The following is a 19,166-nucleotide window of genomic DNA, read 5'->3' as shown; positions in this document are numbered from 1 at the left end:
AGCATTTGTTTTGGTTGCATCACAGCTTGGTATGGGCTCCTGCTCTGCCCAAGAACACAAGGAACTACAAAAGACCATGAATGTAGCCCAATCCATCACACAAACCAGTCTCCCATCCATTGACTCTGAACATAAGAACATAAGAACATAAGAAATAGGAGCAGGAGTAGGCCATCTAGCCCTTCGAGCCTGCCCCGCCATTCAATAAGATCATGGCTGATCTGAAGTGGATCAGTTCCACTTTCCCGCTTTCTCCCCATAACCCTTAATTCCCTTGTCTATCAAAAACCTATCTGTCTACACTTCCCGCTGCCTCAACAAAGCAGTCAGCATAATTAAGGACACCACGCACCCCAGATATTCTCTCTTCCACTTTCTTCCTTTGGGAAAAAAGATACAAAAGTCTGAGGGCACGTACCAACCGACTCAAGAACTGCTTCTTCCCTGCTGCCATCAGAGGTTTGAATGGACCTTCCTTATATAAGGCAGCACAGAGGTTAGCACTGCTGCTTCACAGAACCAGGGACCTAGGTTCAATTCGCAATTTGGGTCACTGTCTGTGTGGAGTCTGCACGTTCTCCCCGTGTCTGCAGGGGTTTTCTCCAGGTGCTCCGGTTTCCACCCACAGTCTGAAAGACATGCTGGTTAGGTGCATTGACCTGAACAGGTACTGGACTGTGGTGACTAGGGGAATTTCACAGTAACTTCATTGCAGGGTTAATGTAAGCCTTATTTGTGACGAAGAAATAAACTTTAAGTTTTCTTTCTCTACATCCAGCTGTGACTGTAACACAACATTCTGCACCGTCTCATTTCCTTCTCTATGAACTGTATGCTTTGTCTATATAAGCGCGCAAGAAACAATACTTTTCACTGTATGTTAACACATGTGACAATAATAAATCCGACTAAATCAGTGCTACAGGGTTAAGTTTGCTTTAAGTTCCCCCACAGGCTTGTGCAGCACGATTCAGAATCGCTAATATCAGGCAGAATGTGTATGGGGGTGCCGGAGAATGGGTCTAAAAGTCAGATCTGAAACACTGCCAGTTTCAGCACTGAGAATCACACTGGGGTAAACCAGCTCCCTCACTGTGTCACAGACCTCAAACCAGTCTGGACTGCGCCTGCGCTGACTCGCCTGGCTCGCCCGCACACTTTGAGCCTGGCCGGGTCCGTGCCTGCGCCGGCGCAGATTCTCCGCTTCGCCCGGGCCCGGACCTGCGCCTGCGCACGCTCTTCCCTTCGCCTGGACCCGCGCCTGCGCAGACTCTCCGCTTCGCCTGTGCCCGTACCTGGGCAGATTCTCCGCTTCGCCCTGGGGCCCGTGCCTGCGCCTGCGCGGACTCTCCGCTTCGCCCCAGGGCCCGTGCCTGCGCCGGCGCACAGTGCAGCTCGCCTGCGCTTGCTCCGCCGGCTCGGGCTCGGGGCCTGCCCTCCTCAGGTAAACGGCTGGCGGCGGGAGAGGGTGATTCCCGTACCGGCACCGACAAGCCGGCAGCACCGAGTCGGGTCTCAGCTGCTGCGGAGAGCTCCAGCCAATGTCAGGGGGAGGGAGTTGCGTTTGTGTAGCGCCTTCCACCTCCTCAGGAGCATCTCCACAATCAGTCGCCTCCCAGCAGCAAGCCCTCTGCCAGCCTGCTCCTGGTGTTGGGGCGAATGGAATCGGCTGGTGGGTGTTAACTGGGGACTCACCTGTTGTTTACATGTTCTATTTTATATATTCCTTCTGGAATCTGCTGGCAGACACACACAGGTCAATCCGTTAAAGTCAGGCACTCTGTGAAGGTCAGAGTGAGAGCAGAGGTGACAGGAGTTAGTGAGCTGGAGGCGGTTGCTGAGAGGTGAGGGGATTTGAAAATAAGAATGAAAATTTAAAAATGAAAATGTTGCTTCAGCGGAGGCAGGGGTGATGGGGAAACAGGATGGTGCAAGTTAGGACACAGGCACCAGCCCTATTGTGGGCACCACACTTCGGGAAGGGTGCAAAGGAGACTTACCAGTAAAGAGACTTGAGGAGAAGCTGGAATTGTTCTCCATAGAGCAGAAAGGATTAAACTGAGGTATTTAAAATCATAAGGGGTTTTGATAAACATAGGAAGAATCTGTTTCTAGTGGCATGAGCCAGTAACCAGAGGACACAGATTTAAGATATTGGAAATAAAAACAGAGGGGATTTTTTTTTTACACAAAGTTTTAATGACCTGGAGGACTGAATAAAAGGGAGCAGGTTCAATAATAATCTCCCAAAGGGAATTGAAGACAGAACCACCAGTGGTCTATCCATTAAAGTTTACCCCAGTCCAATGCTGGCATCTCCACATCATGACGATCAATTAAAATCAGGCATGCTCAGAAGGTCAGAATTAGAGGAGCGCAGAGATCACCCCTGTCTGTTTTCACTGATAAATACTTGCAGAGGAGAGAATTTGCAGGCTATGGGGAAATAGTTGGGTAGTGGCATTACCTTGATAGCTATTTCAAAATCTGGCACTGGCATAATGGATCAAATGGTTTCTTGCCATGCTGTAAGATCCTGTAAGTATGCTTTTTGACATCCTGTAACTAACTGAAGGTGAATTTGTGTGTTAGTTTTGGGGGTGAAAGTATGACTGTTATTAAACAATCTGCAACATATTTTCCATATATATAGTTATCATTTTTAATTTCCTGTGTACATACCTGATGCCCATAATCCAAACATCAAATCAGAACATGGCTCTAAATACCTGCAATAGCAGATTACACACAGTCGAAACAAGAAGCACAACCATCTTCTAATGAAGATCTGAAGTACTGAGGACAGAGCGAGCTTTTACTGTACATTATTGTTCCATTTAAAAAGTATTAGCAGATTAATCCTTGTGTGTTACGTAAGCATTCAGTTTTACATTTGTAATTCCTGCTTCTGATTTCTCACAACCTAGCTTTGTAATAATCTCCTGTACCCCTAACTGGGTTAAGGGTGAGAGTGAGCTACTCTCATAATTTAACCCAAAGATCTCCTGTAAAGAAGGTAAAACTGATGTCATCAATGGAATCTTATTGTTGGTGGTGGGTGGATATAACTAGACTGGTAGCTAATATGATTAATTCCTATGTCGATTTGTAGTGAGACATTGCAGACAAGGATGAAAGATGAAAGAAAAGGAATGGTTGGGACCAGTGCATCAGACTGCAAACTTGCACATACATCATGGAGTTGTCAGGTGACACGTTTTCTACAAATCTATCAGAACTGCTCTTTGAGAAAAATATTTCACTTCCCTAAAGTGCATGCAGCAGAAGATGTGGGAAAGCAAGCTGAGAAGCTCCCTCAATTTATCGGCAGTCCCCAGGCCCCAGAAACAGGATGGGACAGAATCCGGGAGCTTTTTGATCGTGAGTAAGTATGAGTTCTCCTAGTTTATGTGTGGATTAAGCCAGACAAAATGGCGTGGTTTTAATTTAAAAGTCTCCTTGGAAAGACGTGTGACAAGGAAGAGATAATTGTAGAACAAAGTGAGATGTAGTTTTGTGTGAGTAGTACACACATTCTTTAAAAACAACATGACCCTTTGAGCTTCATTTTGAGCAAAATAATCCCTCATTTATCATTCTCTATTGAATGTTGTTTTTACGCAGTTTGTGTATTCTGCATTATTATTGCCTGCTATTCACTGTGTCAGCAAGATTAGAATTTTTTGTGCCTTGTATTGTGCAGTTGCCATTTCCTTGCACTTTTTTTTGTGTCTGCCCTTTTATCTCTCAATATAATTGGCTTGCTGTGCGGCCTCAGTTTCACTCTGACCCATGGTCAAAATCTTGTAATTTTTTTGGATTATTGCATGTGGATTCCAGCTCTGGTCACCATGCTTTGGGAAGGATCCTTGAGAATGTCCTTGAAATGGTGCCGAGGAGATTTACCGGCATTGCTCCAGGAATGGAGGATTTTAGTCACAGGGTTAATAAGAACATAACATAAGAACATAAGAAATAGGAGCAGGAGTAGGCCATCTAGCCCTTCGAGCCTGCCCCGCCATTCAGTAAGATCATGGCTGATCTGAAGTGGCTCAGTTCCACTTTCCCGCCATAACCCTTAATTCCCTTGCCTACCAAAAACCTATCCACCCGTGTCTTAAATATATTTAGCGAGGCAGCCTCCACCACTTCAACAGGCAGAGAATTCCAGAGTTTCACCACCCTTTGAGTGAAGAAGTTCCTCCTCAACTCCGTTCTAAACTGCACCCCCCCCCCCCCTCTTATCTTGAGCCTGTGCCCTCTAGTCCTGCTATCCTTTCTGAGCAGGAAGAATCTCTCTACGTCTACCCTATCCATCCCCTTCATTATCTTATACGTCTCTATAAGATCCCCCCTTCGTCCTTCTAAACTCCAACGAGTACAGACCCAGTCTATTTAGTCTCTCTTCATAGTCCAACCCCCTCATCTCCAGTGAACCTCCTCTGCACTCCCTCCAAGGCCAAAATATCCTTGCACAAGTGCGGCGACCAAAACTGCACACAGTACTCCAGCTGCGGCCTCACCAGTGCCCTGTACAGTTGCAGCAAGACCTCCCTGCTTTTATATGCTATCCCCCTCGCTATAAAGGCCAGCGTCCCATTCGCCTTCCTGATCACCTGCTGCACGTGCAGACTGGGTTTTTGCGACTCATGCACAAGGACCCCCAGGTCCCTCTGCATCATGGCATGCTGCAGCTTTTCGCCCTTTAAATAGTAATTCCTCCTACTATTATTCCTGCCAAAGTGGATAACCTCACAAGGTTATCCACTTTGTTAGGTTTGAAAAGCTGAAGTTATTCTCCTTGGAAATTGAGAGAAGATTTGGTCAAGATGTAGAAGATTATGACAGGTTTGGATAAGGTTGACAGGGAAAAACCGTTCCCTTAGCTTGATAGTACAAGGACTTGGGGATGCAGAGTTAAAGTTTTGAGCGAGAGACACAATGAAAGTGTGAGGAAGAACTTTTTTTAATGCAGTGGGTCATGATGTCCTGGAGCTGGCTGCCCATCAGGATGATGGAAATGAAAACAATAATGAATTCAAAAGGAAATTGAATGGGCCCCTAAACGAAATAAACCTGTAGGGACCTGGGGATTGAGCAGGAGAGTAGTAGCACTTATTGCTCTTGGGGAGCCAGCATGGACTCAATGGGCTGAATAGCCTCCTCCTGAACTATAATTGAGGACAGCACGGTGACACAGTGGTTAGCACTGCTGCATCCCAGTGCCAGGGTCCCGGGTTTGATTCCTGGCTTGGGTCACTGTCTGTGTGGAGTTTGCACATTCTCACCGTGTCTGTGTGGGGTTTCCTCCCACAGTCCAAAGATGTGCAGGTTAGGTTGATTGGCCATGCTAAATTGACCCTAGTGTCAGGGGAGTTAGCAGGGTAAATGTGCGAGGTTACAGGAATAGGGCCTGGGTGTGATTGTGATCAGTACAGACTCGATGGGCCAAATGGCCACCTTCCACTAGGAATTCTATGGACTCTGACTATTCCTTCCAGTTGAGTCCACAGAGCGTAAAAATGGGTCATCCTGCCCTCAGCAGAGGAGCCACAGGATAGCTAAAGTGGGCAAATGTCATGTTGGTGCATGAGGGACAATTGCTGAAGTACATTGTTTGGACAGTGTAGAGGGAGATGTATTATGTAAATAATAAGCTGGTGTTTGCTGCTGAGAGTGGGTGTCTGAACTATAAAAACACACAGCATACGCAGATAAAAAGATTTACAATGTACAAGAGGAGGTCATTCAACCCATCATGTCCACGATTTTTAAATACAACAAGGTTTTCTGCCTCTTGCACCCTCTTGGGCAGTGAGTTCCACTTCTTGCCATCCTCCAGGTAAAATTATCGCCCTTCAACCCTCCCCTCTAATCCTTCCACCAGTCGCTTCAATTCATGCCGCTTGGTTCTTGACTTCTCTGCAAATGGAAATAACTCCATACTTCCCACTACATCTTAGCCGCTGGTAATGTTACACATCTCAATTGAATCTCCCCTCGGCTCCATCTGTTCCTAAGAAAACAAGCCCAGCCTGTGCAATCTTTTCTCATTGCTAAGATCCTCCGTTCCTGGCAACATCCTTACAAATCTCTTTACTGTCTCTGGTGTGCTCCCATCCTTCACGAAATGTGGTGACCAGAACTGTAGGCAGTATTCTGGCTGAAGTCTAAACTACTGTTTTGCACAGTTCTAGCACAATCTTCCTTCTGCCATGTTCAACATCTCAGCCAATATGTGAAGATATCCCTTAATTCCACTTTGACCACTTTATCTACCTGCTCTGCATCAGTAGACATTCATGCCAGGGTCTCTCTGTTGCTCTACAGTTTCAGCTTCCTGCCATCCTTAGCCATAGTTCTCAAGAGACCCTAGGCACCTCTCTTTCTTTTTCAGAAAAAGACAAATGGTCAAGCATGGGGCTGGCCAACAATCTTTCCCACTCTTAGCACCTGCCTTAGGCATGTCGGAAGGATTAGAAGTTTGATTGTCAATCTATTCAGCCACATCATGAACCCCCCACCCCACTTCCTTGGCCAACACATCCTGGCATGTGACTTGAAGTGGATGTGCCGGCGTTGGACTGGGGTAAACACAGTAAAAAGTCTGACAACACCAGGTTTTAGTCCAACCGATTTATTTGATAGTAAATGCACAAGCTTTCGGCTTAGTCCCTTCGTCAGGTGAATGGAGAGTTCTGGCCTCAGACAGAGCATATAAAGCACAGACAGTTTACAGATTACTGATTAGAATGCGAATCTTTATACCTAACCTGCTGTTCAAGTCTTGAAGTGGCCGACAATGTGAGTGGAAGGAGCACTGATCACAGGTTAAAGAGATGTGTATTGTCTCCAGACAGTACAGTGAGTGAGGTTTTGCAAACCCAGGCAAGTGTTGGGGGTTACAGATAGTGCGACATGAACCCAAGATCCTTGTTGAGACCGTCCTCATGTGTGTGGAACTTGGCTATCAGTCTCTGCCCAGCGACTCTGCGCTGTCGTGTGTCGTGAAGGCCGCCTTGGAGAATGCTTACCCGAAGGCAGGAGGCTGAATGCCCGTGACCACTGAAGTGTTCGCCAACAGGAAGAGAACAGTCTTGCCTGGTGATTGCCGAGCGATGTTCATTCATCCGTTGTCGTAGCGTCTGCATGGTCTCCCCAATGTACCATGCTTCGGGACATCCTTTCTTACAACGTATCGGGTAGACAATGTTGGCCGAGTTGCAAGAGTATTTACCGTGTACCTGGTGGATGGTATTCTCACGTGTGATGATGGTATCCGTGTCGATGATCTGGCATGTCTTGCAGAGGTTGCTGTGGCAAGGTTGTGTGGTGTTGTGGTCACTGTTCTCCTGAAGACTGGGTAGTTTGCTGCGAACAATGGTCTGTTTGAGGTTGTGTGGTTGTCTGAAGGCAAGAAGTGGGGGTGTGGGGATAGCCCTGGCGAGATGTTCGTCTTCATCAATGATATGTTGAAGACTCTGGAGAAGATGTCGTAGCTTCTCTGCTCCAGGGAAGTACTGGACGACGAAGGGTACTCTGTCCATTGTGTCCCGTGTTTGTCTTCTGAGAAGATCAGTGCGGTTTTTCGCTGTGGCACATCGGAACTGTCGATCTATGAGTCGAGCGCCATATCCTGCTCTTAAGAGGGCATCTTTCAGCGTCTGAAGGTGTCTGTCACGATCCTCCTCATCTGAGCAAATCCTGTGTATACGGAGGGCTTGTCCATAGGGGATGGCTTCTTTAACATGTTTAGGGTGGAAGCTGGAGAAGTGGAGCATTGTGAGATTGTCTGTGGGCTTGCGGTACAGTGAGGTGCTGAGGTGACCGTTCTTAATGGAGATGCATGTGTCCAAGAATGCAACTGATTCTGGAGAATAGTCCATGGTGAGTCTGATGGTGTGGCCTTCACGACACACGACAGCGCAGAGTTGCTGAGCAGAGACTGATAGCCAAGTTCCACACACGTGAGGACGGTCTCAACAAGGATCTTGGGTTCATGTCGCACTATCTATAATCCCCAACACTTGCCTGGGTTTGCAAAACCTCACTCACTGTACTATCTGGAGACAATACACATCTCTTTAACCTGTGATCAGTGCTCCTTCCACTCACATTGTCCGCCACTTCAAGACTTGAACAGCAGGTTAGGTGTAAAGATTCGCATTCTAATCAGTAATCTGTAAACTGTCTGTGCTTTATATGCTCTGTCTGAGGCCAGAACTCTCCATTCATCTGACGAAGGGACTAAGCCGAAAGCTTGTGCATTTACTATCAAATAAATCGGTTGGACTAAAACCTGGTGTTGTCAGACTTTTTAATGTGACTTGAACCCAGAGCTTCTGGGTCACAGACGTGGCATTGCATCACAAGAACTCCATTCACCAAAATCCTACCATTTATTGTGCATTCCCTTGCCTTGTTTGTCCTCAACAAATGCATTCTTATTTGATAAATGTTTAATTCCCCTGCGATAGCATCCTTTAGTTCAACAATTCTATGTTTCCCAACAAATAGTTTATTTTTAAAACAGAAATACTTTTGACAGATCAGTGGGTAGGTGTTTTAAAATTACTTCATGTCATTGAGTACATGTATTATGCATACAGTGAGTTGAAGAGGTATCCGGAGGAATTAACCAACATCTGGAAGAGTGCTATGGTGGCTGCGTGTGTTGGGATGCTGTATGGTGGCATTCCCGCTGCCAAACATGCTAAAATCCGTTACATCGAGCAGAATCAAGCTGAAGTGTACAAAAACCGTTTGGAAGCTGTGGTGAGTTTGATGGCTTGAACCTGAATTGTACAAGCAATCGGGGGTGACTTTAATTTTGGAAGGAATTGTCCAGGAGAGGAGGGACACCATAGCAGCAGAAAGTAGCTTCAGTTCATCTTCAGTCTTAGGTTCTGCAGTGATGTTAGCTGGAGCTCAAGCATGAAGTGAATAAAAGTCGATCGTAGGCTGCACGCCAGGATTCCTTTGGGAAGCTGATGCATCCTTACTCCTCTCAGTTGAGGAGCAGTGAATAAGAGAGGTACCTTCCCGAATCCACCATATGTTTCGAAGAAAGCTATCTGCTTACTCCCTTTTCTACATCTTTGCCCAAATATTGATTTATTTCCCTTTCTAAGGCATTATGGATTCATTTTTCACCACTGTAATGGGACTAAGAATCCTCCTGAAATACTCTCTCTTCCCCTCTCTCTCTTTCTCTTTTCTCTCTCTCTCTTCCTTTCCCTCTCTCTCTCTCTCCCTGTCTTTCTCTCTCTCTTCCTCTCTTTTTTTCCCTCTCCCTCTCTTTTTCCTCTCTCTCTCTCCCTGTCTTTCTCTCTCTCTCTTCCTCTCTTTTTTTCCTCTCCCTCTCTTTTTCCCCTCTCTCTCTTTTTTCTCTCTCTCTCTTTCCTCTCTCTCTCTTTCCTCTCTCTCTCTCTCTCTTTTTCCTCTCTCTCTCTCTCTTTTTCCTCTCTCTCTCTCTCTCTTTTTCCTCTCTCTCTCTCTCTCTCTTTTTCCTCTCTCTCTCTCTCTCTTTTTCCTCTCTCTCTCTCTTTTTTCTCTCTCTCTCTCTTTTTCCTCTCTCTCTCTCTCTCTCTTTTTCCTCTCTCTCTCTCTCTCACACACACTCACTCACACTTGCATCTTCTCAATCCAGGGAAACATCTGTTTTCACGGATTGTATTTTTCTGCTAACCCTATGTCTGCCTATAGTGGCACCCTGTTTAAATGCATTGATTCAGTTACTGCTGGTAGTTTCCAAACCTGGCACAGAGATCTGTTTATGAAAATCATGGAGATATTTATGGATATAATCCCTACACCACTGAAAGTTACTATTTCAGGCTTATTCAGATCATGAGAATATCACAGGTTCAACATTGCTGACATACAGATTAGTAATGATCTTAAACATTAATTAAAGAGCAGTATAATTGTCACTTAATCTTAGAGGTTTCCATGTGTTTGTTTATTTCCAAAGATTTGGGAGAACCTACAGTAACTCAGATTGCATGTGGTCTATTAAGACTGATGTATTGGCCGAAGGACCTTTACTTTTGTCCATTCTATTTTCCCCAAGTGGAGCAGTCACTGTGATTGCTTTTCAATAAAGCCGCTCACAGCAGAGTGAGGAATCCAGTAATCTCTGGGAGTGTAATGGGAATATACCTGTTTTGTAACATTATATTGAGTAACAGGATGGATAAGGTGCATTTGAAAAAGATTAACTGATAGTTAGACTTCCCATTATTCTAGTCTGTCTGTGGTACGGGTCCCAATATGACCCAGGGTTTCAAAAAGACAATACTACAGGAGTAAAATAATTCCAGTTTTAGTAAATTATCTCGTGGTGTGTACCATGTTAGCTTAGAATACAGTTGCTTTGTGGGGACTTGGGGAATTCTATTTGTGTGTGGGAGAGTTGACTAGCTTGTGTAACCTATGTGACAGAGCACCTCTGATTCCCTATATCACTTTCCTCTAATAGAGGTCAGCACAAGATGCTGCAGTCCGAGGCTTTGTCCGCTATGGGTGGCGATGGAGCTGGAGAGTCACTGTATTTGTGGCAATATTCAAGTAAGTCAAATATTAAATATTATAGTTTGTAAAGATAACTGTAGTGTACTGGGCAGCCTTTATGGGCAATATGGGTTAGAACTGCTTTTGTATTTCTTATTCAAGTGTACCTAATAAGGGAAGGAATTACACTTGCATAGCATCCTTAATAAGCTCAGAACATCCCAAAGTGCATTACAGCTAGAGAAGAATTATAGAAATGAAGTCACTGTTGCAATATAGGAATCACCACAACTAATTTGCAGATACCAAAGTCCCATAAACAGCAATGAGATCGGCCACCGTGCAGATCAGCACAATGAGCACTGCTGCCTCACAGCACCAGGGACCCGGGTTTGATGCCCGGTTTGGGTCACTGTCCATGTGGAGTCTGCACATTCTCCTATGTCTGCGTGGTTTTCCTCTGGGTTCTCCGGTTTCCTCCCACAGTCCAAAGATGTGCAGGTTAGGTGAATTGGCCATGCTAAATTCTCCCTCAGTGTACCCAAACAGGTGCCAGAATGTGGCGACTAGGGGATTTTCACAGTAACTTCATTACTGTGTTCCTGTAAGCCTACTTGTGACACTAATAAATAAACAGTAAACTTTAACCAGATTATCCTGTTGGTTGAATGATGAGTATTGGCCCAGACACCCTGTTCATTTTCAAGTCATGCTACTTGCATCTATCTGAAAGCCTTGATACTATATTTAATTCAGAACATGGCACCTCTGACAGTGCAGCACTTTCTCAGTACTGCAGTGAAGTGTCAGCCTGGGCTAACTGCTCAAGTCTCAACACTGCAATTTGAACCCATGAGTTTGTAACTCGGGAGAATGTTACTACTACGAGGCTGACAGTGTTACCGTATATGGATAGAAAAGAGTAATTACAGTGCCTTTGCTTGGCTGAAATGTTTTTGAGATGAGCTGCGCTTGCTGTTAAATGTGTTGGTTAACCTCCTCGTGTGTCCATAGTGTTTCCTCTCTGCCTGGAGGGAGGGGGAGTCGGGACATTGACATCAATGTGAAACAGATCTTCAGATTGGTCTGTGAGCCAATCGAGGTGAAACAGCTCCTGATTACAGAATCTGTAATGGTAGCCAGTGGTTTTTTTCCCTTGGCTCAGGCGGTATCAGGCCTGTCCAAAGTGTTAATTCTTATCGCATTAATGGGCTATTCCTGTAGCCACTGTAATATGAGCAGGGGAGGTGGTTTGTTGGTCTCTGCGCAACTAAAAATAAACTGGAAAATCGACACGTCCTAAAGGGTAATAAGTAGCATTGCATGTGTTTCTTCCTGATCTTCTAAGTTCCAACAATCCTGGTGTCAACGATCTCGAGAGAATAACTAGAAAAACAAATAATCTCAGTGAGCTCAAATGCTCAACTGTTCATTGGCAGCCTAATGTTAAACTTCAAACTGCTGTTTACTCGTTTCATACGGGGCCACTTCCATTGGTCCATCAGTGCAACAGGACTAAAAGAGCCAGAGTTCTTTAAGTTCACCTGGTTATTTTAGTTATGTGATTAGGTCAAACATTAATACCCTGATTAGTGGAAGAGCTGGCTTTGAGATCCTGTTTTCAGCCAATCAAACCAAACCTCAATGACCTCAAACAGAGATCAGCTCAATGGAGATAAATTAAGATTAGACTTTTAAGTGAGTAAGCTGTAAATGGGGAGGTGAAGGCCTAGTGGTATCATCATTGGATTATTAATCCAGAAACTCAGCTAATGTTCTGGGATTTTAATCCCACCACAGCAGATGGTAGAATTTGAATTCAATAAAAAATATCTGGAATTAAAGATCTACTGATGATCATGAAACCATTGTTGATTGTTGGAAAAACCTATCTAGTTCAATAATGTCCTTTAGGGAAGGAAATCTGCCATCCTTACCTGGTCTGGCCTACATGTGACTCTCAACTGCCCTCTGAAACGGCTGAGCAAGCCACTCAGTTCAAGGGCAAATGGATGGGCAATAAATGTTGGCCAGCCAGCGACACCCATGTCCTATGAATGAATTAAAAAGAAGTAAAGTGAAATATGAAGCAATGGACAATGTAAAGAATAAATAACTAAAATGAGATAATAAATGCTGAGAGAATAAGAAAGAGTTGAGAAGTATCATAATTAGAAATATGACTTAGTTATGTATAATTGTGGTAATTAAAGTATCCCTGAGAAGCTGTATCTATGTTCAGTTATTACGGTGTATAATTTTAACATTGATGTTTTTGATGGGGTACAGAGATGTCATTGTATAAGCTATGTTTCTTTATTAATTTACTGTTGTTTTCCAAACAGTACAGTGAGCACAGGTCTGTCCGTGTATCATGATCAGAATCTACTGAGGCACTACTCTGCAGCTGGAGGTGAGAGCCTGCTTATAAGTTACCCTGTAGCCATTAGTAAATTAACCTATTTAAACAGCATTTGAACCCTGGGGTGCACATATATATTTCTTAAACAGTCATTCAGTTGAATTGATCCATACATGAGCCTCCTATTTCTCAATATCTTGCCCTATGAACATAACCTATTCCTTTCTCCCTTATACGGTATCAAATTTACCCATAAATATCTCAATAACTCCATTTTTGCAGCCAGTTCAACATTCTAACAACTCAAAGCTTTTCTAAAACTGAATTTATTACTGACTTTCTTGTACCTGTGGCTCCCCGCCACCCCCCACAGTTCTGCCGTCACCCACAAATGGAGACGTTTTTTATTTTGTCTATCTTCCTCTCTGTTCATTTACTGTCTTTCATCCCACTCCCTGAAGGAGTTGGCCAAACTGGCAATCCTTTAAATGTGAGGCTGGATAGTGTGTTCCAGTGGAATATTCAACCATGGGAGTATCACAGTTCATTCCTGATTATTCTACATGTGTCCTGCTACAGACATGCACACATCTTCCTAAAGTAACCAGGAACAGGTTTCTTTCCTGCATTTTTAAAAATCATCAGTCAATTTTAACAAACTTCTCCCTGTCATTGCCGTTGACGCCAATTGTTCTACCTCAGAAAGTCAGGCAGTGAATAACAGAACGGGAGCCTCATCTTTACAAGTTTTATTCACAGAGATTGCAGAGACACACCTCCTAACCATCACAGTTATAATCTATTCCTATCTACAGGAACACAAATGAATTCCCAGTTTATGTCCATCACTTGTGTGCAATTAACACACAATTAACACCAATCAACAAACTCTGCAGTTTCTGAATTGAAGCTAGGAGCTGTCTTGTCAGTATGGCTTGGCTATACACTGCTGTCCAAACTGAGCTATTGAGTTCTTCTGTTTGCTATTGAGACTTTGGTTCTTGTACATTGAGAGTTCCACATCCAGCAGAACAGAATAAACATTGTTATGAAGCCAGAGCTCATTCACATTATATGAGCATTTAAAATAAGGATTGCAGTTACTTTTTGTCAGATGAAAACTATTCTAATGCTAATGTGAAAAAGATTCTTGTATTTTCAGCAATCACAGGAGGATTATTCCGGATGAATCTTGGACTAGGTGGATTCTTAGCGGGTACAGCCATTGGTGCACTAATGGGGTGAGTCGGTGATTGAAGGTTAGCTACAAGTTTGTGTAATAATGTTTAACATTCGTGTTTTGAAAGTACATAGCTCCTCACAATAATCCTTATGTTTAAGAATATTAGAAACAGAAGGAGACCATTCAGCCACTCGAATATATTCTACCATTCAGTTAGATCAGGGCTGATTTATGTAAAAACTCACTTACCTACATCTGATTCCATGATGTCCTTACTTAATAAAATCTATCACTCAATCTTGAAAATTTCAACTGACACCCAGAATCTACAGCTCTTTGTGGGAATAGTTCCATATTTCCACTATATTTTGAGGAAGATCCCTCCTGATTTCACTCATTAGCAGCCTAACTCCTCACTCTCCTCTTCCTCCAGAGGTCCTGACCAACACCTTCTCCCTCCTCAGTCTCCCCCTTTTTCTCCCACATAAATATATCCCCCCCACCGCCTCGCACAAGAAAAAACTAACACGAGTAATAATAAAATAAAAGAAAAAGGCCCAGGAAACATGAAGACAGCAAGCCACAATATAAGGTCAAGACATCATGAGGGTTGGACGTGAGCCGAATGAAAAGAGACAGAGCAAGAAAAGGGGGCATGTCCTCTGTCTGACCCAAATATCTAATTTTAAGATTATGTCTACTTGAAGAAAACGGCAGAATTCAAGCATCAATTTAAAAAAAGTAAAAGTTGTTGATTAAATGACTTTTACATACTTATAAACCATGGCTCTTGCTTCTCAGTCAGAAGGTTGTGGGTTCAAATCCCCTGAACACAAAACCTAGGCTGACAGCCCAGTGTAGTACTGAGGGAGGGCTGCACTGTCAGAGGTGCTGTCTTTTGGATGAGACTGTGAGCTGAGGTTCAGTTTGCTCCTTCAGGCAAATTTAAAAGATCCCATAGCATTGCTTCAAAGTAGAACAGCAGCGTACTCCACGATATTCTCGCAGATATTTGTCCTTTGCCCAATATCATTAAACTGGATTATCTGGTCTTGTGTCTCATTGCTGTTCGTCATGTATATATAGATTGCTGCATAGGAATCAACTGCCTACAATTCCTAGATTATAACAGTGACTACACTTCCAAAAAAGGAAGCAACAAACTGCAGCAGAGAACCATCAGATTACTGTCAGCTGCAGTTTTGCTTACTTGCCTTATTCTGGGAGGTGTGAGACCCAGCAGGCAGGGCTGGGAGTTGGGATGTTATTGCTGTTCCAAAGTCAAAACAGCAACAGAAAAATTTCTTGCGTATCCCAGATCAGACTCTGCATTAATGAGCAACATTTGCAACTGACAGTACAATACGTAATTGAAGGCACTTCCTTGAGATGCTTTTTATTTTCTTGTTTGCCTATTTTGACCACAAGCTTATTCCCATTTTCTATGATGACAAGTCTCTCCACACCTAAAGGACTATTTTGAGGCTACTGAGAGTTGTTATGATCCTGAATTTATACAAAGGTTGAACAGATTATTGGTACAATCTAGTTAGGGACCAGTTACATTTTGTTTAAGTAAACAAAGTTTGAGATTCCAGGTTGTTATTAAGAGAATAAAGCCACAAGATTCCATGGTTTTTGAGCAAACAAAATAAAACTTACTATATAAAGTCAGAAAAGTCAAACAATTTACAATATCTTATACTATAATATTCAAAATCAATGTGGATTAACCAGCAAACTGTTTTGAATGCACCACACTAACCAATTAGTGGCAGATGGAACTTAGATAGATCCCATGGATTTCTCTGCAACCCACCCACACATCAGTGTCCAGTGTGAGTTATACAATCTCATTAAAACTTTTGTCTCTGCCACAAGAGATTCCAGTCTTGACTTTTGAAGATCTACCCTCTGACTTCCCTCCAAATGTTGCTCCAACTCAAACTGCCTCAGGGACTGCTCACCTCCTAAAGGTTTACTGTCTTCTCCAGAGACTACTACCACTGGCTTCCTAACGCTGTGCTCCAGCACTGACTCTTGAGTACAATTCCAGACCTTCAGCCACATTGAGCAGAGCACCATTGCTCCAAGGGTTACCTTTGCCCCAACATATTGCAGCATGGAATCACCAACCTTCCACTGCCTTTTCATCTTTCCAGAACTTCACCTGAGCCTTCGCTGTATGGATTCTGTCAACCACAGCACTTTTGCTGCCCAAAGCCTGTTTCTTTGCTCCTCTCCACAGCAGTTTCTGTTGCCAGTGATCTCCCTCTCTGGTGCTATCTCTCTCTCTCTCCGAGACCTCGCCAACAGTTATCTCCTCTGGGTTTCAGCACTCCGAGTTCAGGCACCAAACCTGGGTCACAACATCAGGTTTTTGTACCGTTTTTCCCTACATTGCTGATGTCCCAGATGTCCTTTAACTGAAGATTTTTAGAAAACTAGAACCAAGCATGTGCAACTGTCACCAACCAACACACTATAACGTGCTTGTAACTCTGGCCTGTCAGAAAATTGAATCCTTAACCTCTGCCCAGAAGTGGGCAAGTTTTGATTTCTCAAGTCTTTTGCCTTTGCTAGATTTGTAGTTCATCCTTTTTTTTAAGGTAAAAGAGCTTAAAATTCAGCCAGCCTCGAAAAAGAGAAACGCTGTCAAACCATGACAGGTTTAAAGATTATTTTTGGAGTAAGGTTTCACTCTAAGTTGATTTGGATTGTGGGTTGTGAGAACTTGTGCTAACGGTGGGATATGAACCTCGCTGCTGGTTTGTCTTTCAGGATCCCAGCTGGGGCTTTGATTCTGGCAATGCAGAAAGTTGGCGGAGAGACCATCCGGGAAAGAAAACGTAGAGAGCGACGAGAGATTTATGAACTAAAGTTGGAAGAATGGTATGAAGCAGCAATTCTGTGGTCACAAATAAATCACTGAAATTAGAATAGCATGCAGGAGAAATGTTTGAAAAGTGTAATTCAATGGCTTAGATCTATCGAACAGAAGAATTCCACCTGAAACATATTAATCTAATTTTCTTTTCAAATGCTGAGCAGACTGGTATATAAATCCTGTATTTTCAGTATTGATTATCCATTTTCAGTCTATAGAAATCATACAGTGCCTCCCTATCAATCTCTCTTTTATCAGCAGTTTTTTAATGGCATTAACTTGGTTTTTGTTGAGCTTTCTTGCATTTGTATCGTCTCCCCAGGAAAGCCAGACTCCTTGTGACAGAAGGTATAATTGATGAAATTGCTGGAAAAGATTCAGTGGAAAATGATTTGGAGAAATTGGAAGAGCTATTGAATCAGCCCAGAAATGCAGAGTTATCGGCTGAAGAGAAAATTTGACTGAATCATAGAATTAAGAAGAAGGGAATTTGCAGAGACTGTACCAACTGCAATAAAACACTCGAAAATATTGTATATGGCTGAACCAGTTATGAAAATTACATCCTTGATTTATTGAAGGACAATGCAGTCAAGGTAAATTCCAGGATCGGATTCATTGGAAAAACGATATCTGGAATTTCTGGCTTGTAATTTCATCTTTGAGTGTGAATGTACGGGACTGTTTGCATATTCAAGATTGCCAGTATGAATTGTGTTCGTGACATTCTCTCCAACTGATATTTTGAAGAGTTAGGAAAGTATTTGAAAATGATGAATCTGTTATGCAGATTGCATCTCAGTTCCTTTAATTGTTCTAGTCTCTGTCTATTCCCTCTTGCTGAATTGGAGAGTGGAGGAAATTTGCAATTAAATCCTGTCGGTGCTCGTTCATAGCTGCTTGGCAAATTAACTTGGCTGAAAACTGGCATTTCCCTGCACAAGAAATCCACAAACCATCTTTCAAGGCCACACTTCAATGGAATGGTCAAGATCGGAATCACACCTGATGAGATTCTTCCTAAGGAAGCATGCTGAAGCTGCCAATGCCGCTTGTATTGTACTGGTTTGTATTCCGATAATTGGAGTTTGGTTTTCTGGTTTGTTATTCTTTTTAGTACAGGTTAACATCATGACATTTAATTCCTGTTTGCAGCATTTTAAGGCAATGATCGAGTTCATGTTGCAGGAAAGGAATTTGTAGCACTATATTAAACCAGTGTGCTGAACTAGAATGCAGTGTAAATGAAACCCACATCCGTTTAATTTGGGCTACAATAGCATATATTTTTTAAAGCCTGTGTTTAAAAACACATTCTGATCTTGTAACAATATTATTGTACGAGAAATCTGTATATAAAGTATAAATGATAAAAGCTTTTTCTTGAAACCAGGTCAATGGAAAGTAAATTCTGTTCAATCTACTGAATGTGGTTTGTGATTACAGTATTTAATATTTGTGACGTTGCAGCAAACAAAGTTCTACACAACAGCAGATTTGGAAATGGTTTTGCAACCAAAATCTCTTTTAAAAATAAAAGTAATTTTCACCCTCACTACTTCTTTGATTTAAACTTAACATTCTTTCTGATTTGGGTACTGACAGGACTATCATTTATAGTTTCACAGACTTAAAGCCATGATAAAACCCCCAGAGGCATCTATTGTTGGCAATTCTCCAAAGGTTGCCCTAGATTCTCCAGGAAATAGAATTGAAGATTAATCTCTGGGACGGTATCGAGAGTAATATCCAAGAGTAAAATTATAGGTGATCCAAAATAGGCTTTTTTTTCCTGTCTTTTTCCAGCATTTCTGTTTATTAGTTATAAAAGCATTGAGGATGGCAAACAAAACTGGTATTTAACATAGGCAAGAGGACAATTAGGTGAGGAAGTGATCCCTTGCTAAATTCCAATGGTGTGGAAAATCAGGATATTTCAGTGAAAATGTTGGGTGATTAAAGATGGAAATGTGGGCACAGACATGACCAATGGCAGGACACATGCATTAATGTTGCCAACTGTGATTACACATGCTCCCTGACGTTTCATCACATCCATCCTTGTGGCACATTGCCACCCCTTGCCAATTGGAAAGAAAAACAACAATATGCAATCGGGTGATTGTCAAACAGCCTTTTTCCTCATCCCATTTCCAATGTTTTTAAACCTGGTAAAGAGACATGTTCAATGAAAAAGACAAAGGGGCAATCCTTTAAAATGC

The 19,166-nt window shown here is 42.9% G+C and overlaps 1 protein-coding gene across 2 annotated transcripts; it reads left to right on the top strand.

Annotated features, from left to right (window-relative positions):
- The first annotated feature begins 1,339 nt into the window (after positions 1–1,339).
- Positions 1,340–18,499, top strand: timmdc1 (translocase of inner mitochondrial membrane domain containing 1). Of its 2 annotated transcripts, none has more exons than XM_080204597.1 (8): positions 1,340–1,444; positions 3,113–3,385; positions 8,610–8,775; positions 10,481–10,569; positions 12,858–12,925; positions 14,037–14,115; positions 16,839–16,949; positions 17,267–18,499. In XM_080204597.1, exons 2-8 carry the CDS (start codon positions 3,132–3,134, stop codon positions 17,403–17,405), a joined length of 906 nt encoding a protein of 301 aa, XP_080060723.1. In that variant the 5' UTR covers positions 1,340–1,444; positions 3,113–3,131; the 3' UTR covers positions 17,406–18,499. The 2 variants fall into 2 exon arrangements, with proteins under 2 accessions (XP_080060723.1, XP_080060722.1); XM_080204596.1 differs by lacking the exon at positions 1,340–1,444 and adding an exon at positions 1,488–1,672.
- Positions 18,500–19,166: the final 667 nt, after the last annotated feature.

This window comes from Carcharhinus amblyrhynchos, chromosome 16 (assembly GCF_965287045.1).
Source record: "Carcharhinus amblyrhynchos chromosome 16, sCarAmb.v2.hapA, whole genome shotgun sequence".
NCBI lineage: Eukaryota > Metazoa > Chordata > Chondrichthyes > Carcharhiniformes > Carcharhinidae > Carcharhinus > Carcharhinus amblyrhynchos.
The sequence above is the reverse complement of the archived record's forward strand: the minus strand, read 5'-3'. Positions and strand labels throughout refer to the sequence as shown.